At 30.1% G+C, this 21,476-nt stretch overlaps 2 protein-coding genes across 3 annotated transcripts in view; both read right to left on the bottom strand.

Annotated features, from left to right (window-relative positions):
• Window positions 1-4,986: 4,986 nt before the first annotated feature.
• Window positions 4,987-13,837, bottom strand: LOC107024700 (cell differentiation protein rcd1-like). Its single transcript, XM_015225686.2, has 9 exons — window positions 13,629-13,837; window positions 11,152-11,223; window positions 8,849-8,938; window positions 8,183-8,225; window positions 7,727-7,833; window positions 6,297-6,401; window positions 5,612-5,811; window positions 5,431-5,500; window positions 4,987-5,326 (listed from the first exon to the last, which is right to left on the bottom strand). The coding sequence occupies exons 1-9, from the start codon at window positions 13,818-13,820 to the stop codon at window positions 5,252-5,254; spliced, it is 954 nt and encodes a 317-aa protein (XP_015081172.1). The 5' UTR covers window positions 13,821-13,837; the 3' UTR covers window positions 4,987-5,251.
• Window positions 13,838-15,207: 1,370 nt separating this feature from the next.
• LOC107026332 (cellulose synthase-like protein B3) overlaps window positions 15,208-21,476 on the bottom strand; it is an 8,395-nt gene continuing 2,126 nt past the window's right edge. Inside the window, exons 3-9 of one of the 2 annotated variants that reach the window (XM_015227262.2) lie at window positions 21,266-21,394; window positions 19,045-19,161; window positions 18,702-18,914; window positions 18,167-18,278; window positions 17,359-17,552; window positions 16,455-16,805; window positions 15,208-15,847 (exon numbers count right to left, since the gene is read on the bottom strand). In XM_015227262.2, coding sequence (XP_015082748.1) covers window positions 15,320-15,847; window positions 16,455-16,805; window positions 17,359-17,552; window positions 18,167-18,278; window positions 18,702-18,914; window positions 19,045-19,161; window positions 21,266-21,394 — 1,644 coding nt within the window. In that variant the 3' untranslated portion in view covers window positions 15,208-15,319. Of the gene's footprint in view, window positions 15,848-16,071; window positions 16,331-16,454; window positions 16,806-17,358; window positions 17,553-18,166; window positions 18,279-18,701; window positions 18,915-19,044; window positions 19,162-21,265; window positions 21,395-21,476 lie in introns of those variants that run through there. The other variant, XM_027918642.1, reaches the window with a different exon arrangement.

The raw sequence follows: 21,476 nt of genomic DNA on the forward strand, positions 1-21,476 counted from the left end.
TAATATATGCTATAGGACGCAATTATGCATAATATAGCTATAACATACAAATATAATTTTTATATTTGCTATATGTGAAAGTTATTCAATAAATTAAGTAAAGTACTAAACCAAATTAGCCCTAACTAGTAAGAACTTAAAGATAGCATCAACAGTTTCTAACTCATCATAAAATACATCTAGACAAATTTGTTGACTTTCAATCAGTACATACATTCTGAGTGACCTTGAAACAAGAAAACATTCATTACATATTTTTCCTAAATAATATGGTGTATATCGTTTTAATGATCAATAAAGAAGAATTATTTTTTCTTTAATGGGTGAAGAATGAAGGGGATCATTTAAACTTCATTTGAATGAAATTTGTGGTGTGATTATACTTTATAACGATAATAAATATCGATCGATTGTACTATTCATGAATTTGAGAATGTATCCTTCCCTTTCAATTTTGTCCGATTCATCACACAATTATTCAAATATTATTTCTAATGTTTTAAGAAATTTGCACTAATCAACATCAAATTATATATGTGTCAAAAATTAAATTTTGGAATAAAATGTTAAATTGAGGTCATATTGAATTCTACATCATGCCCATTTTGGGTAAATATAACATATTTTCTTATAATACCTAAGTCATTAGGATTTTTCTGTGGTGGTAATGATGCCGATGATGCCGATGTTGATTCAGAAAAAGATGACTCTAGTATATTCTCTATTGTAAAGTCTTGAAAAAAAATTCGTTTAAAAAATCTTCCAAATAAGAAAAGTGACACTAAAATGACACGTTTGATTTTCTTTCCTAGTGAAAGACAAAGAATAATTGTTTGTTTATCTTTAAAAGAAACTGAAGATGGAAATAATGAAATGTAGTTATATTTATAGCATCGCCTTTGTTGACATGATAGAGCTCGAGATCCTCAAGTAAGATGACAACGATACAATTGAGCGAGTTGAAGGAACAATGATTTAGTGTTGAAGAAGATGAATAATGTAACGCTCTAAGAACTTTGTCGGAGTAAACAAAGACTTAGCCTTTCAAATTCCAACCATGTGGCTTCGGCTGGGTGGGATTGAAATGACCCGTTTTAACAAATCTAAGCATAAGTAAATCTTTTGTTATTTTACTGACATGCTCGTCGTCTTGGGCCGCTCAACATTTCTTTTGGGCTTCTCACTTTGGTCTCATGTTTTATCAGAAGTTTAGTAGAGGACCACTCATCCACCACAACAAAATTGTACAACATTCTATAATACTAGTCTCTAGACACGTGCAATGTATGTGTGTCCCATATAATTTTATTTTAGATTCAAGAGTCTTCTCATCAAATCAAACTAAAATATAAATTAAATAGTACAATAATGATATAAACACTCCACTACTTTGACTATGGAAATAAATGAATAACTTTGGATTAGAGTCTCGTATAACGATAGATAAAAATGGGAAAATATCAAAAGATATCTTAAAGTTTTTAATTAATATTTAATGATTATGAATATGAAACTTATGGATTTAAGAGTAGCAACTGAATAGTTAATTAGATATGATTTATGATTGTGAATATATAAAGCAAATAAAGAAAATAAAAATGGGTAAAAGATCATTACAAATTATATTAAGTAAATAATATTATAATGTTACATATTAATAGAGAATAAAAAATAATTGCATTTCAGACTTCAAAAAACTTTTTGATTTTCGCAATGAATTTACATACTAATTACCTCAGTGATTTCGATTTGAAATGCAAAAAGTAAACGTTTTCACAAGGTTAAATAGTAAAGTAGTACTACATTATGTTATTCAAATAATAATAATATAATTAAGAGAAATCATGATTGAGAAATTTATGGTCCCTGTAATTGATAATATTTTAAAGGGCTTGAGGGAGAGCCCTAGTATATTGTGGCCTATTGTGTTATTGATTACGGGGTAAGATAATGGATTCATGTTTTACTTCACTAAAAGGATAAGACATTGGGTAATAAGTTTTGGTTCACCATGATGATAAAAAGTTGAGTTAAAGAGTGTGTTTGGTATGAAGGAAAACATTTTCTGGAAAATGTTTTCCAATTTTCCCATGTTTGGTTGGGACAAAAGTTTTGGAAAATGTTTTTCAAATCAACTCATTTTCCTCAAAATTAAGGAAAATGACTTCCCTTCAAAAATTAAAGAAAACATTTTCCATATCTCTCCTCCAATTTCAAATTATATTTTTTTTTTTTGGAAAAGCATCAATTTTAAAAAATATTTTCAATGTCATAAATTATTTTTTACTTAAGTAAAAATAAAAGATGTCTCTCAAAAACAAATTTGATTAATAAATCAAACACTAAAAATCATTTTCGGAAAATATTTTCTACTCACCAACCAAACATGAGAAAATAAGTCCAAAATCTACTTGTTTTCCAAGAAAACATTTTCTAGGAAAACATTTTCCTCCATACCAAACACACCCAAAGTCTCATTGATTTATGGTCAAAGACTTTCTTATAAGAGTAAACATTGAGTTTAAGTCCTAATGTACTACAGTGATAATATGTTGATGACAAATACAAAAGAAAAAACACATAATAACTCCTCTAAACTTGGCAGCACAACCTACTTTAATAGCTAAACTACATAGACGTTTAAATATCCTCTTTAACATCTTGAAGTAATTTAAATACCCTCAAAGGGATAACGTGACAGAGACAGACAGTGAGTGTAATCTCCTAAAAATGTGTGAAATGGGGGAAAAAGCTGAATTATTTATAGTCCTACACATGACCTTTTTTTATTAGTCAATATATATCAAATACTTCGTACTTTAAATAGTTTTTCTTCATATATTAACTCTTTAAAAATATGTAAATTTATTTATTTAGAGGTCAATGAAATTTGTGGGTCCCCTTTATAATTTCTTTGAATGTTTTTCTTTTCATTTTGTTGCCTCTTCAATACAACTCTTTCTCCATTGAAACATCTCCTCCTCCATCTTCAACTCTAGATCCATTCATTATTTTTATTTCACCAGTCCTTTACTAATTCGCAAAATTCAATATAAATGTCATTTTATTGACGTCGATTTCACTCTATATTATTGATGTCGATTTCGCAAATATAAACTTTCTTGAGTTTTGAGTGGTCCATTTTGATTTATAGATCCATTCAAGCATTTCTCATAGAATTTCTATTTTTTTGGATCAACTTTCTTATGCAATCTTCATTTCTTATTTGACTTGTCAAGAAAATATTAGACTTTAAAAAAATCATTCTCCAAGTGGGTAAATTTATTCCCCAAAAGAGTATTCGTGGGAGGGTTCGAAGTAGATAATGTGAATATTATTGTGAATTATCTTCTTTAAAGTTATTTTAAAAAATTATTGAATAGTGAAGAAGAAGAAAAGAAAGTATTAAGGGTTGAAATGGTGAACAAGGAAGAAGAAAGAGAGAGAGGAGGGTATGCACTTATAAACTAATTAATTAATGTAATTAATTTTAAAAAGTATTTACGAAAAAAATGGTGAATAAGTAAAAAAGAAATAAAAGATAATGACGTGATGCCCACATGGTTATGGTGTGGCGCTTACATGTGATAGGTGAAAGTGGTATTAGAGTCTCGCGGATATTTAAACACCCGTGTAGTTTAAGTGTTAAAGTAAGTTGTGATGTCAAGTTTGGTTATGTGTTTTCTCAACACAAAATAATACATTTTTTACTTAAAAACGTGAAATTTGTCCAGTTGATTTGCTCTATTTTCTTATGTGAATGTGGTAGCAGAACATAATGTGTCTGAAATGACAAGTGATTAAATGTATGTGGTAAAATGTTAGAGATCATCATTGTGGTAATTAAAAGAAAGAACATCATGGGTTCTAAGATTGTTCTTGAAATGTGAAGGTAATATTTTGCCATCAAAGTTGTATGAAAGGTTATTGGGCACATTATTATTGGTGCAATCCAATTGAAAGTTTTTATAAATCTTCCATCAAAATAAAGAAATATAAAGTGGTAGTACATTTAGTACTTTTGAAGTATATTGAGGTGGATCCGATAAATTTGATAATTTCAAAGTACGACAATGAGTTTCTAATAAAAACTTATGGATCATGTACAAATTGTTATGGCCATTTCTTGAGGAGAATGTCACTTGTGTTCGTATGGATAAGGTCATGTTCATGTATGGTTGGATAAATGTCACATCTCACCTTTATAGGAAGTTTGAGAGGTCGAAAAGAAATATTTTGACATAAACAGACATTTTTATCATATACTTCGAGTACTACACAAATTTTGTGATATGTATTATTATGAATTATTGGAGGACAAAAAAATAATAATTATTTTCTATAAAGATTGTGGTCATGATCAAAATAAATATTGTTCTGTGACAACATAAATTTGTCACTGGTTGTTAGAACTTGCATGTAATAATTTTAACAATGACAACAACAATATTTTTTCCTTGAAGAAGATAGTCACCATAAGAATGGTGTTATGAAATTTGTAATAGTACACAAAATTAATTGAGAGTTGTGAAAGGACTACTTTGTTACTATTTGGAGGAATTAAATTATTCGTAATATTGGGGTTGCAGTAAGTCTCAAAAGAAACTTTTTATGTTTCGGAAAAATTGAAAAGAAAAAAAATATTATATTTAGACTATATTATGAGAAGATTTAATATCTTTAGATTCCTACAATCAAAATGGATTATAAATATTTGGGTATGTCTCCAATTATAGCTAGACCATTGATTATGTAAACAAAACTCTCAGATAAAATTTAGTACGAGTTGTGTTTATTTAACATGTACACATCATGCCAACAAGGTTCTCCTATCACAATTGGTTCAGGGTCAGGAACCAAATGATTTCCATCTAAAAATTTGATATGTGCACATATGATTTCATTGCTCCCCTAACATATGATTTCATTGCTCCCCTAGACAAAACAAAACAAAACTCCTTTACCTGTCAAAAATAAATATATATATTAAAAAAAAAAGCCAATTCACTCAAACACCAAATGGTACAGTAAAGAGAACAGCAAGGACAGATAAGTTCATTCCAGCTGAACAAAGCCACAATTCAGCAGACAACAGAGCAAAAGTATCAGTTTCAACAGTTGAAAAGTTAACTTAAAAGATAATCAGGTCATTGTTTATTGTTTTTTCCAACAAAACAAGTTCACTTCTTTCCCTTAATCTTTGAAATTGTTGTGTTCTGCATTGCAATATTCTTGATAGTTGATACTGTCTTCATTCAGGGGGAGATAGACGTCCATAAACATTGAAATGTAGCACCTGCAACATCCATGCCGTTTCGTGGTCATCCTACAAAGACATATACAAAAGTTTACAATCGTACACATGAAGTTGTGACAGTAGTTGAAAAGATCTATCGAATTTAAGGTCTTCTAAGAAGCAGATGAACTCACACGAAGAATGTCCTTAAAGGTGTTGTCAAATAGCTTAGGATGAACTTGCCTTATGAATGCCTCAGATGGCCTGTATTGTGAAGTTTGATCAAACAATAAATCCAAGAGAGATATAGATGATACTTATAAAGAAAATCACAATTATACATAAAACTTGAGCAGTAGGGACGTGAATGTTTACCCGATGACCTTTTGTATTTCTGAAAGACTAAGAAGACATTGTATCACATACATTAGATGTAACAAACAAGGTTTTTCAGTAAGTTTCTCTACCACTCGGTACAAGACCTGTACTATCGAGAAGAAGCGTTCAGGCGTAGCACAACAATAGGACATTCCCTTCTCTTGCATCAGAATTTTCATAACTATGAGAGTTGCAACCTGTGGAGTTACAACATTCATTTCATATAAGATGCGAAAAACAACATATCACCATAAACCAGAAAAGTCATTCATGGAAAATCAGTAGTGACAAACATATCACGCGTTCAAGAAGGGATGTTTTAGCACTAGTTATACAGTATACCAGGGGAGCAGAGGAATTTCATCAAACACCATTCACCAGATAATTACACTGTATGTATAAGATCAAATTATTTTTTATGTATATTCAGTACATATTGAATCTCGTTGACTTATTCCTATGTTTACGTCTTAATATTTGAATATCTCTTATTAAAATTTGGCTTAGTCCCATAAACTATTGAACTTTATTCCTGTATTCAGGTAATACAGATACATTCTTCTGATGAATAAAAATAGAACTAAAATACACCATTCTGTGGTTACCTTAAAACCACTCTGAAGAACGTAGATAAAAGAAAATCATAACTTCTAAGTCTAAAATCATAACATAGCAGGCTAACCTTCCCCGACAGTTCATCGCATAGATCCATGCACTCCAGGCATGACGGAACCACTTTCGTTTCCAGGAAAAAGTGAAGGACCTTTGGTCCATATGGATCATCAAACTGCCCCAGCAAACAAAATATCAGAATTATGAAGTAGGCACCTCCAAGAAATAGAATAATTCTACAAATGTATGATCAGTGGTCAAATTACCAATACAAGATTCCATATATTTTGTTGCGATAAAAAATTCAAGAAATGCAGATGACGATCAGCCGTATTTATATATGCACACTATGTCTGGTAAGATACTATAGATCGAACCTATTCAAGTTTTTTAATATAGCCTAGCTATACCTAACATCTTTTCTTTTGGGAGCAATATAAGGAATGCAGTTTGTCCAGCAATAAACTTAATTCAAATCATAGAGCTACGACAAAATCCAACACGAATGACAAAAAAACTGAATTGAACCACACTGGCCCTACTAGGGGTTATTACTTATTTTTGTACTTGTTTTGTTTTCCAACTTTATTGTGGAAGAGTAGGATAAGGGGAAGTAAAAGAGGATGGGAAAAAAAATATATTTCTTCAGTTCAATCCACTTTATCAAACAACCATAGCTAACTCCACCAAAAAGAAATAAAAAACAAGAAAGTTATATTTGAAAGTGAATAGTGAGAAGTAGCTAATACTTTTCTTATGGATTTATAAGATACATTTGGTGTTTTGATAAAAAAAAAATAGGATATTCGAGACAAGGTAGAAGTGACTTCAGTGGAAGACAAGACGCGCTCTGAACATGTGATGAGGAGATGCACGGATGCCCTAGTGGGGAAGGTGTGAGGGAGTGGCTATTGGATGGATTTAGCAAAGGTAGAGGTAGACCAAAAGTGTATTGGGAGAGGTGATTAGATGGGACACGGCACAGTTGCAACTTATCGAGGACATGACCTCAGATAGGAAGGTGTGAAAGATACAAATTAGGGTAGAAGGTTAGTAGGTAAGAGTGCATCCATTCTAGTAGGTAGGAGTGCATTGTTGTAGGACTACTGTCATAGTTTTATGTTCTTCGATTTATGTTGCTATCTATGGTTTCATGTAGTTAGATTATAGTGCTATTTTGTTATAGTACTATTCGGCTACTATTTGTCATTGTTACTATCTATCCTCTCTTGTACATCCATTACGTCTTTTGTAGACTCTTTTGTTTTGAGCCGAGGGTCTAGCGGAAACAACCACTCCACCTCAAGTAGAGGTATGTTCTGCATCTACTCTACCCTCCCCAAACACTACTTTATGAGATTCTCCGGCATATGTAAACAATAAAGTATAATTACTGAACACTTCCAATCTTGAAGAGAACTGGAAAAAGTAAATGCATGAAATGAATGTAGTGACAACAGTGAAGAGAGCGTGTGTATATTTGTTCAAATGGACGGATACCTTTGCTAGGGCACCGAGAACACCCAAGCTGGTGAGCCTCAAATACTCCAAAGGTTTGTCGTCTCCACTAGGCTTGAGAAATGGGTAGAAATAGCATGGAATTTTAGCTGCAAAAAGAAATTACTAGAAGATTTAACTGTTTCTCACACAACAGTAAAATCATTTCTTAAGGCACAAAGTTAGAGTTTGAGGTAAACTAGAGCATTAAAAGGACATATTTCCATCGAAAAGAACTTGCAGGCGTGTCTTCATTCTCACCGCCAAAATGATAATGAAATCAAATTTATCTTTTTGAAAGACCGAAGGCATGAAAAAGAGGACTGAAGTGGGAAGAATTTGTTCTTCCACTCACTTTGAGACCTAGTCACCTGAATCTTTCCATATTCGTACCAAAACTTGATTCACTCTTACTATCATTTGGCCTTGGCCTGATTATCATTTCATAAACTGACTTACCTTCTATAAGCTCCTTTCTTGTTTCTGGATTTTTGGCCATAACCTGTAGAATATATCCATAAAGAAATAAGGTGGATACAATATATAACAAAGTGGTTGAAAATTGGTGTCAAGAAATAAGTAGTAACACAATATCAAAACTTCCTTTCATAATGGCCTCATTGCAACAGAAGCTTGTTGAAAAACTAGTTACAATTGAAAAATCATCTTCCCCAAGTATTTTAGTTTTTGAGAATTATATGTTGTTCATACACTTATCAGTGGTATTACTCAAAAATAATCTCCTCTTTTAGTTGTATGGCATTACGTTGATATTGATATCGAGATCAACTCTTTTACCCTTTCTTAAGAAAGTTGCTCACATATACTGATCCACTAACTGAAGTTAATATGCAGTTCTATGTATTTAATATTGGTTCATGCTGAAAACATGATTGTTATAGTGAAATGTTATTACAGAGAACATATAAGTATAACATAACATGAAATATCGGTTTAGTAAAGATTTCATTTTGAGAGAATTGAAAAGGCGCTATTTCGTTAAAAGGTTCGATACAACTGCCCTTTCTCAACGTAGCATTTGCTTGAAATAGTTTTCAAAATAACCATTTTGCGCCTTGTAAACCAACAAGGGAAAGTACACTTGTTTGATGGGATATTACTGACCTGAAACAAAGCAAGAGCATTACACACTCGAGTTGACTCCTTCATAGATAGCGTTGGGGGTGACAACTTCCAATACACTGATATGACTTCCTGAAATTCATAAGACAAACATTATTACGCATTCACAACTTCTTGCACATCAAAACGCGTTCTTACATCCAGAAACTTTTGCTGCTTGCATCTAGCAACTTCTCTCTCTAAAACAAATTTGCTCTCACCTCTCTCTAAAACTCTACACACCAACGGTAACTATGCAACCAGCAGGGGAATCCCTACCCCCTATCCACCTGCAGCACCCAACGGAAACTTGACAGCAACCCATTCTAAACCACAAGACCTGAGCAAACAAACACCACAACACCTGCTATTCACACCCCTCCTCTTTCGATTTCTACGTGAGAACCCAATATCGCCGATAATTCAAAGGGGGTTTATGACTCACACAAGCGTGCAAACAATCCCAAAACACAACTCCTTCAAAATTAACCCGAAGTAAATTCCTCCAATTTCAATAGGTAAATACAGAAATCAGACGAAAAAAAAGGAAGTATTGTCTATTAACAACATCAAGAGCTGTCTCACAACGAAAACAATACCTCTCAAAACAAGACATCTACGGTACACAAATGAAGCCTACTAGAACAGTCCGTTGTTAAACCAACATTCGCAGCAGCGATTCAAGCCAAACTATCTAACCTCTATGACAAAACACAGCAAGTTGATATTCAGCATGGACCTGCGGTCTACTTGTCTGCCAAGGATTACTTTATTAATATAGCACAAGAATGCAAATTTACTCTTATTGAGAAGTTGTATAGAGGTAAGCCTAATGGATGAGATAAGGGAAGTCTTATTAGACAATTTCAGTTGATTGGGTATGTAAAGATTGCTACCAACATGTCTACTTAGATTTCACTAATGAGGTGGACTATAACCATGTTCTCTCTAAAGAATTTGTGGAAATTGATAAATACCCTATGAAAATACTCAAGTGGATTGCGAATTTCAAACTGGATGAGGAAACATCTATAGCCCCTGTGTGGATTCTAGTCCATCAATTACCATGGCATCTATTCAAGTGGCGTCTCATCTTACTTTTGTTCGAGTTGTGGCGTCCCTCTTAAATTTGGCAACATTAGAAAAATCGTTTTGTCTTGTGGCTTGCTAAAACTAAGAATAAGATTCACAGAGCTTTCATACAATATTTGCCTACTTTAATTAGCTGGCGAATTTGGAAGAGTTAGTAGATATAGATAGTGCTAGAATTGATAATACTAAGATGTCTGCTAACTTTTTTCATAAACAGGTGACCAAGACAATGCATATGTCCTTCAACAGTCCTTTTCCTATCTTTAACGCTCTTCTTGAATGGCGCGAACTCTGTAGCAGTATTGAATAAGCTAAGCAGGTGATCAACATCAAGATGGTTCTATGGCAAAAACCAGATAGTGGCTGGCTTAAACTAAACACAGATTGCTGCAGCAAAGCTAATCCAGGAGGATGTGGAATCAAACCCAACCCACCCAACCTGTTTATTATAACCCGCCCAATCATTTGCTCAACCCATCAAAAATTTGGTTGACATGTAACCAAAATTGGCTCATAAGAAATCTTGTCAAAATATTTTTAAAAAACTTTTTCAATTTGAAATGTCACATATATCTATAGTATAGCAAAAAAAAATTATTAGGTACTAATATAATTTTAAAAAACAAATAAAACAATTAAGTTTAGTAAAATTCGGTTAGTTTGGATCTTGACCCGTATATGATTCATAACATAACCCATTTGACCCAAGTAAATTTGGGTTGGGTTAAGTCTGGACTAATTGTTGTCATAACCCACCTGCCCAAACCATCCAATTATCATCTAGTAGCTGATCACTTGGCAAATTTGGGAGAATCTCATAATAAAAAACCTTAGTTTGTTACCTGCTTCTATCAAATCTCTACTGAGTTTGAATTACCAAGGAATTCCTACTTTCGGGATCAAACAAAGAAATAACCATTTTGTGACTAGTGACATTGGGCTTGAATAGTTATATATTGATATTGTCTTTGTGCATAACATTCACTTTTATATGTGGTAACTGTCCTAGAAAGAATGTCATGTTGTTTAAGCTAATCATCAAACTTTTTAAATCAGACGATCACATAATTTAACATGTATGACATTAAACATTTTCTCTGTGACATTTTAAATGCTCAGACTAGAGGTCACAAAATTCTAGCATAAACTCTGAAAAAATCCAAATTAAGATTATCCAACAGAATATAAATCCACGAAAATTAGAAGAGGTATACCAGCAAAAGCATGTAAACTGCATTGAAGGTGTTCCACAGCAATGGAGCTAGATATTCGCATGTATCTCGCATCTGAAATATATAACAAAAGTCACCAACTTAGAATCTAACAATTACAAGCACTATAAGAAGGCACAATAAAAGGAACAATAATTTGTTCGGCTGAACTTTTAAAGTCTGCTTATTTTGAATATTGCTTTTTGTTGGACATACTTAGTGAATAAATATATTAAAGATAAACAATTTCATGTTTAACTAATTAATTTGAAAAATACTTTTGTCAATATTAGACAGCAAGTTGTGTTTAACTAATTAATTTGAAAAATAGTTTGATTCTACTCGATAGTATTTACTTTTTTACCTAACAGCTTGACCAAAGACGTCAATTCTCCAGAATAAGCTCTTTCTTAAATTAAAAGAAAAAACTTTTGATCAAGGTAGCTTGGCCAAAGAAATTTAATTTTCACTTCCATAATGTAAGTTATACGAAAAAAATTCAAAATGTTCTTTTCTTGAGCTTATGATAGCTGATTTAAAGTTAGATAATTTATATTTACTTGGAGCTTGAATTTGTGTTTGGGGGGAAAAGAGGGGGGGGGGATGATCTTTTGGGGCGATTGAAGGAGGATTTGATCGAAACTTGAAGCTGAAGAGCAAAGAGTCGTAGCCAATATTAGATATTTGAGGAAAACTTCAGACAAAAAGTGAAACTTCAGATGAATATTTTAGGTCATTTTGTCTGAACGTATGTCCTAATAATGTTTTTGAAAATTTCAGATTCACGGGTTTAAAATTGAATTTAAAGTGATTAGACTTATAAAAACATATCAACTTCGCCTATGCATTAAATTTGAGTTCTTAAATTGGTTGTTTGTGGACTTCCCCTCAAATAAACTTTGCTAGTGAGGTCTATGGATCTTAATCAAGATATTGAAGCTATAGTTGAAAGCCTGAGTTTGACGAAGGAAATTCACAAGCCATAGAAGTTTCTATGAGTCATAGTTTGGATTCTTTAAAGTCTACAAAGGGGATCTACGACTAGTAAAGGAAACTCACATCATCCCTGAGTTTCAAAAGGTGCAATTGGTACAAATTAAAGGGTCGGTTACTTCTCTCAGTTGTTTCTCCCTTTCAATATTTTTCTCCTTAAGTTTCTCGTAGGCATTAATAGAGGTGGCTCCTGATTTACCCCAATCTCGATTAGTCCTAATATCAGTTTAACACAATTCACTAGCTGAATATTTTAAAATTGAGGCTTTTACTTCAGCTCAGCTAGTCCACTAACTTGGTGGATGAAACCAACCTATAATGCCAAACAAAAAAAGGGTTTTTTTTTCTTCTATAGGTATAGATATTGGATGGTTAGTCTTTATCCGACTTAGCGAGATTTTAGGGGTTTCAAAGAGTATTGAATGTCTTCTTAACAAAATTCATACAAATTTGATCAAAACATAAGATTTACATACAGTTTTTATCATATAGTATTTGGCCAACTTATGTATAACTTGTGAACAAATTTGATTAAAACATACAACGTAACTTATATACAATTATGTTGTCGTATTTATCTTATTTGTTGTTAAATTTATTTTGTATGTCATGTGTATTTCATTGTATACAATTTATTTATGCCTTCCTCTTCGAGTTTCAATATGAAATTTCAATTGAAACCAACTCTCTAATTAAAATTTTTCATACAAACTCCAAAGGATATAGTCAATAGTTTGTGGGAACAACTCAGTATAAACAAATAACAATTTGGTGAGAAATCACTTTGACTTAAAAGCTTCAAAACTTTTTAATAATAGTCAATGAAGCTTTAAATAAAGTTATTGAAGCCTAAAATTGAGAAAATTAAAGTCGTATTCCATTGATAAACAAAGTTATTTTTAGTAATCAAATGGGAATTTCCCTCATATTGATAATTAAATTTATAATTTTACTAGTATATCTTAAAATTCTCAAAAGTACTTGTACTCATCATGCTGCCACAATTACAGTATTTTTCTTTTATAAAAAATTTTAGATGATTGTATTCATGTTACTCAAGAATTGCATTAATAATCTGTCTAGTTATAGAAATGATATTTCTAATTTTGATTATTGACAAAATTAAATAATTTTCTCTTTTTAGAAAAATTGAAATGCTTACCCTAACGCTAGCTTGTGAACCACTAAATTAGGGCTTGTATATGCCCATTTGGTACATATGATACACTTAATAAGATATAACACTAAAAAAAATAATCATATGAGTGATTTCTAGAAAAGAGTAACAAAAATTTATCCAATGTGAAATTCAGTGATCTTATTAAAATAGCATATAAAAACAATCGCAGATCTATAAAAATTCTTTGCCTTTATATCTCAAAAATGCATAACAAGCACATATATAGAAAAGCTAACAAGAACATCAAATGTATACAAATTAATAAATAATAATGTACATAAAAAAACACTTGGAACATTTCATATACCTTGATGAGTTGATACATGACATCTCCACGAAGATTACTATCAAGGAGTAACACCACCAATTGATTTGGAGTGAGCCCATCTAAGTCATGAGAATTTTGTTGCATATCCACATGAGAAGAAGAAATGTTGCACAGCGATGGCGATGATATCAATGTAGATTCCGGGAACAGTGACTCTGGCAGGTTCTCCATGAAAATTTTTAAGGGGAAAATTTTCCTTCTGATTTTTTTTTATCAAATGAGAAAAAAGACAATAAAGAAAAATGTTTTGACTCTCTTTTAATGGCGAAAGAAAAAAGAGTTATTTGCTCAATTTTTTCAAAGAAAACTAAGTAGGAAATGGACAGATGTATAATTATATTTAATTTTTGTCTTATGTAGATTCTTACAATTAAAGGAAAAAAATTATGTTTAAAAGTAGTATTTACTATTCAACCCCTTCTAATTTAAATAACACTCTTTTTATTTTTTACCAAAATGGATATTATTTTATGGAGAAATTTAAGTTTTATATATTGTTGGATTTTAAAAAGGTGTGAATGAGAAATAATAGGTTGTGATTTTTTTTTAAGAGGTGTTTTTTTTTTTTGAAGAGTTTTGACTTTTTCAAGGGTTGTGATCATTCCGATAAGGCACAATAAACACATATTCATATTATCATTTGTTATTTATATATAAATAGAATGATTTCCTCTCATTTTTCAGCAACGAATTTTCTAAACTTCTTATTTTGCATAGAAAAATTCTAGTGTACTTTATTGCCTTTGAGTAGTTCGTTGACACCCGCGGTTTTAGGTAGCAATTCACTGGTGGAAAGATTTTTTTATTCTGGTACGATATATTTCATTAACCTCGGGAAGTTGAGAAAAATAATTTCTTTAACAACACACTGTGCATTCAGTGGACTCGATCTTTTTCGTTTCACTATTATTTTTGTTTTGTTGCAGATTATTGACTTTTTGATTTTGAAAGCATATATTATTTGAAATTTATTGTATCTTATGAAGTTTTGCGAAGTTATTATTCAAGTACTGAGATATAATATTGTAATTTTCAAAAGTTTTTTTTTTTTGGCTAGCAATGGATGTTTGAACCCCTAAATTCTAGTGGTCGTTCTATTCTATTTTTCACTACAAAAAGAATAAATTAAATGAGATACAAACTTTTTGTTAATTGTTGCTAAATCACTCGTAGAAATATGTTCTTATGATAATCTATCGCTAGATAAGATTAGTGATAGATTTTGTTATTAAGCTAACAAATTTATTTTTAGCTAAATCATGTTTTCAATAACGTTTGCTATTTGTCCCTTTTTATGTAACTTATTTTTATGAATATCCTTTTCGCGATCGGGAAAAAGTGATTATCGATATCGTTTTACCAAAATCATTAGTGGGTTAGTATCAACTTCAACCCTTTTAACGATATCCAAATCTCTAGATGATGGAGGTAGATATATTTGTAATATAGTCATTTAATAACTATACCATAAAATTATTACTAATTTTTTATCGTTAAAAAATTGAAGATTCTAATTGTCATCTTCAATTAAATCGATTTCATGATAGCCAAATAAATATTAGACTAAACAAAGAGTTACATTTATAGAATTACACTTACACTCAAATTCAATTACAAGATATTCTTCAAAACATTCAAAAGTAACATCTAAAAAATTCTATTCTTACAATTTATTGTTTAAATTTGAAAAGATGGAGTAACAACAATGCCAATGCTCCTGCCTTGAGGATACTTGATGTTGGTATCCCATACTTTCCTTTAGCAAATAAGCCCTTCAAAAATGCCCAAAATACAAAAACAATCCACATTATGCATATAACTTCTCCTAATCCCCATTCAATATTAATCCCTTTCTTAAAATCCAACACTCCAATAAACAAGGCACCAAGATTCAATAAGAGAACTGCAATTCCAGGCACAAAAATTGGAGAATCATCAAATGTGAACCTTCCAATATCAGAATTTGTGTCATCTTGGTCCTTTTTTGTAATTTCAAATGCAGTCTCAGAAAATCCAAGTAATTTAATTGTAGCACTTAGAATACCAAATAGCCATGCACTCATAGCATTAACCCTCCACATTCTTTGATTGTTCATCCATGCTATTATTGGTTCATTTGCTCTAATATATTCTGATAAACCATATAGATTGTAGATAATAAAGATTGATGTTGGCATAACTATACTTAGTTCATTTGCCTGCATATATATATATATGAAGCAAAATGACTTAAAGATATCAAAGAAATGAAAAATAAATAAACAGGATCTTAACATTTTTAGACGTATAATAGTTTGTAGTCATTGTTGGTATATACTCAATATATAATGTGTATACTCATATATACCTTGTTTATACACAAATTATACAGTAATTATATACTTCACTACATGCTAGCTAGAAAATATTAACCAAGTTTATGTTTTATGGACTTTTAACACATTTGGATTTTCAATCGAAAACAAGTACAACCACTAATCAAATATGCAGTAATTATGTATAGTAATTATATTTTAATATAACAAACATATACATTAATTGATTATTAATAAGAGTCTCAAATTTCTATTGCGAGTTCTGTTGTGATGTTATGTAGTGTAAAACATATCCTAAAAGATATGAGGTGATTTACAAGATGCACGTTAGCTCTGTGTGGTCTTGAACTTTTGATCATACTTGCCCTATAAGAAAAACTTTAATTTTAATAAGTTTCGATTTTTGACCTTAAATGTTAGGGGCGGGGAGGGGGAGGGGGGGGTTTAAAAGTTCAATACCACCCATTTTTAATATATGTAATATTCTTACCTTGGGTAAAAAGTAGGAATTGGTGATGAGGCAATATGCAGGTAGAATAGCATAACAAACTTCAAAAATGGATCTCAAGGCCCATAGTTGGACATACAAATAGGCCATGCATTGTCTCAATTGAAGCTTCCCAAAAAGGGTTCCAATAATTGGGCTTTTACTGTTAAAGAGAACTTCAAAAAGCCCAGTAGCCCATCTCTTTTGTTGGATCATTGTGGCAGGCCCAGCTGTAGGTGCACATCCAAGAAAGGCAGCCGGGTCGGGTAAACAGTAGGCGGATTTCCAGCCTCTTGATTGGATAAAGAGTCCAGTAAGGACATCTTCTGTTACACTACCATATAGCCAGCCCAACTGATAAATTATTTTAAACAAAATGTCAGATTCTTAAGTTTCAATTTCAAAATCAATAATCGTTAAAATAAGCAAGTCAATACTTATTTTATCGATTTTTTCCATAAAAATATATATGTAAAAACAACGAGTCCGTCCTTTTGATCCCCTTCTACCCTATGGAAAAACCTTCTAACAAAAGTAAACTTTTAAAATTAGAAGTTTTTTCTTCGTGACAAGTAGGGCCAAAAGTTTAAGATCGCTCACTTTCGAGATTACTAAAAAATATCCAATAATAATTTAACTTTGAAACATAACTCAAGTGTAAACAAGTTTGTTAAGTAAGAATTGTCTAATACCCTACTAAAAAGACCATTTGTTTGTCCTATGATTTACATTGTAAGGATAAATTAGTTCCGTAAAAACATATTATTTTTAGAATACGTGTGAAAGAGAAATGTAACAGCTAATATAAAACGAAGTGAACCATATGTTATCTTATTTATTGAGTTACTAATTTCATTTATAATGAATATAATTAAACTACTATTACTTAAAATGAATCAATAATTACCTTTTGACCCCATGCAGTGCCATATTCAAATCCACAGCTTCCAACTTGATGTGCTATATCAATGAAACTTGATGGAGAATCAGAATTGAATTGCTCAATAATATTTGATCCTTCTAAGAGAGTCTTAGCAATTGATGTTGATAACTTCTCTGACTTTCCATAAGTTTTCTTTATATACTCATCCTTCAATCCTCCTAGTTATCATACATATATAATGTGTCAACTTTAGATAAAAATATATAAAAGATATTTATAAACAAATATAGCTAAATTGGGTATATGTTAAATAAATATTATATGAAGATATGTAAATAGACATAAAGAGTAAGTTTTCCTTTTTATAAAATACACTCTTTGAGAAATTATATATTTAAAAATTGAGTTAAAAACTTTTATAAATCAGAATACTTAACAAACTAGATTATTCAAAATGTATTACTTCCGATTTCTCATTTTATATGACACATTTTATGTCTTGAGAGTCAAACAGTTTAAGTTTGATAAAAAATTTGCACATGTAATCTTTAATATTTTTGAAATAAAATTTATATATTTGTAAACTACTTAAAATGTACTACGAGTCATAATAATTTATAATTCAAAATGTTTAAAAGACCTATGAAAAATTTACGGTCAAAAATAGACTTGTTTGACTCTTAAAATTCAAAAGATAATATATAAAATGAAACGAAAATAATACAAAAAAATCACAATATTTTTATTTTATTTTATTTGACTCTCCAAATAATAAATGTGTTATATAAAATGGAGCCGATAAAATAAATAAAAAAGTTTTCAGTTTGCATACCAGCAGTTATTTTTTCATGGGGTGACAAGCCATATATAACTTTTCGTCTGTGGAAACATCCTGATCCTTGATAAAATGGTCCTTGAATACCACCAATTCCTCTTCCAAAATACTATTATAAGAAGAAGATAGATATAAAGTATTTAAGAAAAATGAATAAAAATAATTATAATAATTAAAATTATATATAATGACCTATGAAAGATAAGTTCTAGAATTTAGTAATTAATTGATGGGAAAATGTATCCCTAACCTATGTCCGAAATTTTAAAGACACATTTATATTATATTAAGGTCATATTATCCATAAATTTATTTTATAAATAATTTTCTACCCCTTTTTAGACTTGCGGGACACTAGCTTGATATAAGCCGAAAATGGTAGAAAATTATTTATAAAATAAATTTAGGAGGTAATAGGACCTTAGTATAATATAAGTGTGTCTCTGAGATTTCGGACATAGTTTAGAATAGCTATTTTCCCTTTAATTAATGAATAAATGGTTAACTTTTTTGAAGAAAAAAAAGAATTTACCTCGTGAAGGACTTTTAATTGATTTCCATAAGGATCTTCTTTCAATCCATCGTAAAAGAATTGTGGAAATTGAACAAAGCCGCAGTCTATCTCATCCTTAGCACCAAGAAAATAACACATGGCATGTAAAATAACTTGTGGGTTATTTGCATACATGTCACAATCCACATTTAGCATGAATGGTGCATTTGTCATCACTCCAGATACTCTAGTCTGTTTATAATGCACAAAATAAAAGTATGTACAAATTAATTTTTTTTTAAAAAGGAAACATTAATTTGATCACGATTTTTAATATTTTTTTTCCAGAAATACGTTTGATCATAAAATTTCGAAATCTAACCAGAACATTCATGGCGCCAGCTTTGAATTGATGTGGATGTTTTGGTCGCTTCTCTCTAGAGATGTACACAAGATGAGGCAACCCATCAGCAACACCCTCTTTGTTCTCCAATATAACCTTCACAACAAATATTGTAAAATATTTTATAATACAACTTGTTATATAATAAATTATTTATTTAATTGGAGGATTATTTTAGCTAGTATTATTGTGAAAGTTCTGAACAGTATTAAAAACATTATTGAAGTTTTTGTTGAATATGAATTTTTACTTGAAACATCAAACTTTTCAAATTAGTTTTCAACTACAAATTCTCCCAAGCTAATTAAATTTGATATAACGGAGAAAAATGTAAAACAAACATTGTTTTAAATTTGTTTGTCTTGCTTTCTCTTTTAATGTAATTTTTAAAAGATATTTTATTACATTTTGCATAAATATTTTTATCTTAAGCTCATATTATTATTGAAAAATCTTTTTTTCACTTTTTTTAAGCTCAAAATTTAATTAAACCAACAAATTAATTAAAATGGAGAAAATATTAACTACTATTCATATCCAAACGGCAGCCTTTATAATCAAAAAGCTATTGGACATTGCCTAATTTTAATTTGAGATTGGTAGATATGAAAAATAAAAAGAATAATTTTCGTATGGATAAACCATAGGAAAATGTCAGTATAAAATGAATTGTTGTAATTGAAGTTGGAAACATATATGTATACGTCAACATATTTAATTTAGACCTTACATTATATATAAATTTTGTAAGATTCGATGGGACAATAATATCAATGACAATATATTATCAAACTGTTGAATTTATATGACGAAATAGGAATTAAAATCAAGCACGTCTATATTGACGTATTCCATTAATACTAGACCAAATTTATTTTTGGTCTCTGTCTTTAATTTTAGTACTAAGAAAAATATAAAGTTACGATATTTTAATTTCTACTATATTAGAAGAATAGGTTGACAAATGGTATTAACCTGTCAGTATTTTGTCTTTAAAATTTGAGTCTAGGATAGTTTAGTCAATGCATATTTAATTTGTTCAAGGTGGCCTATATCTCTACAGGACACATCTATCACATTAGAGCTTTTGGATTTTGTTTGCTTTTAGATTAGATGTTCTTTTAGGTGAAAATTATAAATAATTTTGTTTTAAAAATTAATTTCTTCTATGCTAAACTTATTAAGTTGATTTTTTTTTTTAATGAATATATTAATTCAAAAATAAACGAATAATTAGATATAAAGAAAGCATTAGAAGATGTAATGCAAGTTAATTCTAAAAAGAATAAAAAGATTGGAACATCAAATAAAGGAGTTGGAGGGGGAAAAAAAAAAGCAATAGTTTAAAAAGAGTAAAAAACATAATAATTTAAATATTTCTAGCCTAAATCTTAAATTATAAAATTTTCTAATCAAAGCTCTAAATTTCTACTACGTCGAAGAAAAGATTTTCAAGTGTGAATTGAGATCATGTGCTAAAAAATTCTAGAAAGATGAACATGAGACTTCTTCCAAGATGTTCGCCAAAATATAATGACGAATTCTTCAGTGAGCACTAATTAATTCATTCAGAATTTCTTTCATCCATTTTTAATTGTCATGTTATGTTTTTCGAAAATCAATTTGACTAATTTTTAAAAATAAAAATTAGATAACATTAATTTGATATTTTAAACAATAAATTTTGATATTCAAAAACTATATGAATAAGTCCTATATCAATATGATGGAAAATACATCATAAATATTAGTTAAAGTTCTTATTATTTTGCTCTAAAAAAGAAAATTAAAGAGGATAGAAAGAGTAACTTTTTATAGATGAAGAAAATATAAATCGAAAATTTCAAGTTTCTTTTGTATGATTTATCGAAATAATTTGTTATGCATTAAAGGATGTAGTGCATGAACAAGGTTTTTTTTTTCCTTAATTAAAGATTTCGAATTTAAATTTTAAATAATATCGTATGAGTCTTTCACAAATAAAATTAAAAAATATTATGATCATTTTTTGGGTTTACACGGGCTAATTAAATCTAGTTTCCAAAGAAAAAGAAAACATACAATCTTCTCTTTTAGTAATAAGTTCGCTTTAAATAAGCAAAATGATTTATAACCACACAAATATATCTATTTATATTTCATGTTAACTTAAAATATATTATATAAATTAGAACGAAAGGAGTATATATAACTGAAAAACCTTTATAATGGTTGGATGATTTTTGGGTTGGATATTTGAGAAAACAGCAAAATCTCCAGCAACATCACATGTCTCTGGTTCTTGTGTACTTGCGTCTTCTATCTTTTTACACAACTGTTTATATTCATCCTGCAATTTCCACACAAAAAGTAGTTTACTTTATTTAGTACTCCTTGCATGTATCTACCATAAATATTACTTAATATATATA

The sequence above is a fragment of the Solanum pennellii genome, chromosome 7, assembly GCF_001406875.1.
Source record: "Solanum pennellii chromosome 7, SPENNV200".
Lineage (NCBI taxonomy): Eukaryota > Viridiplantae > Streptophyta > Magnoliopsida > Solanales > Solanaceae > Solanum > Solanum pennellii.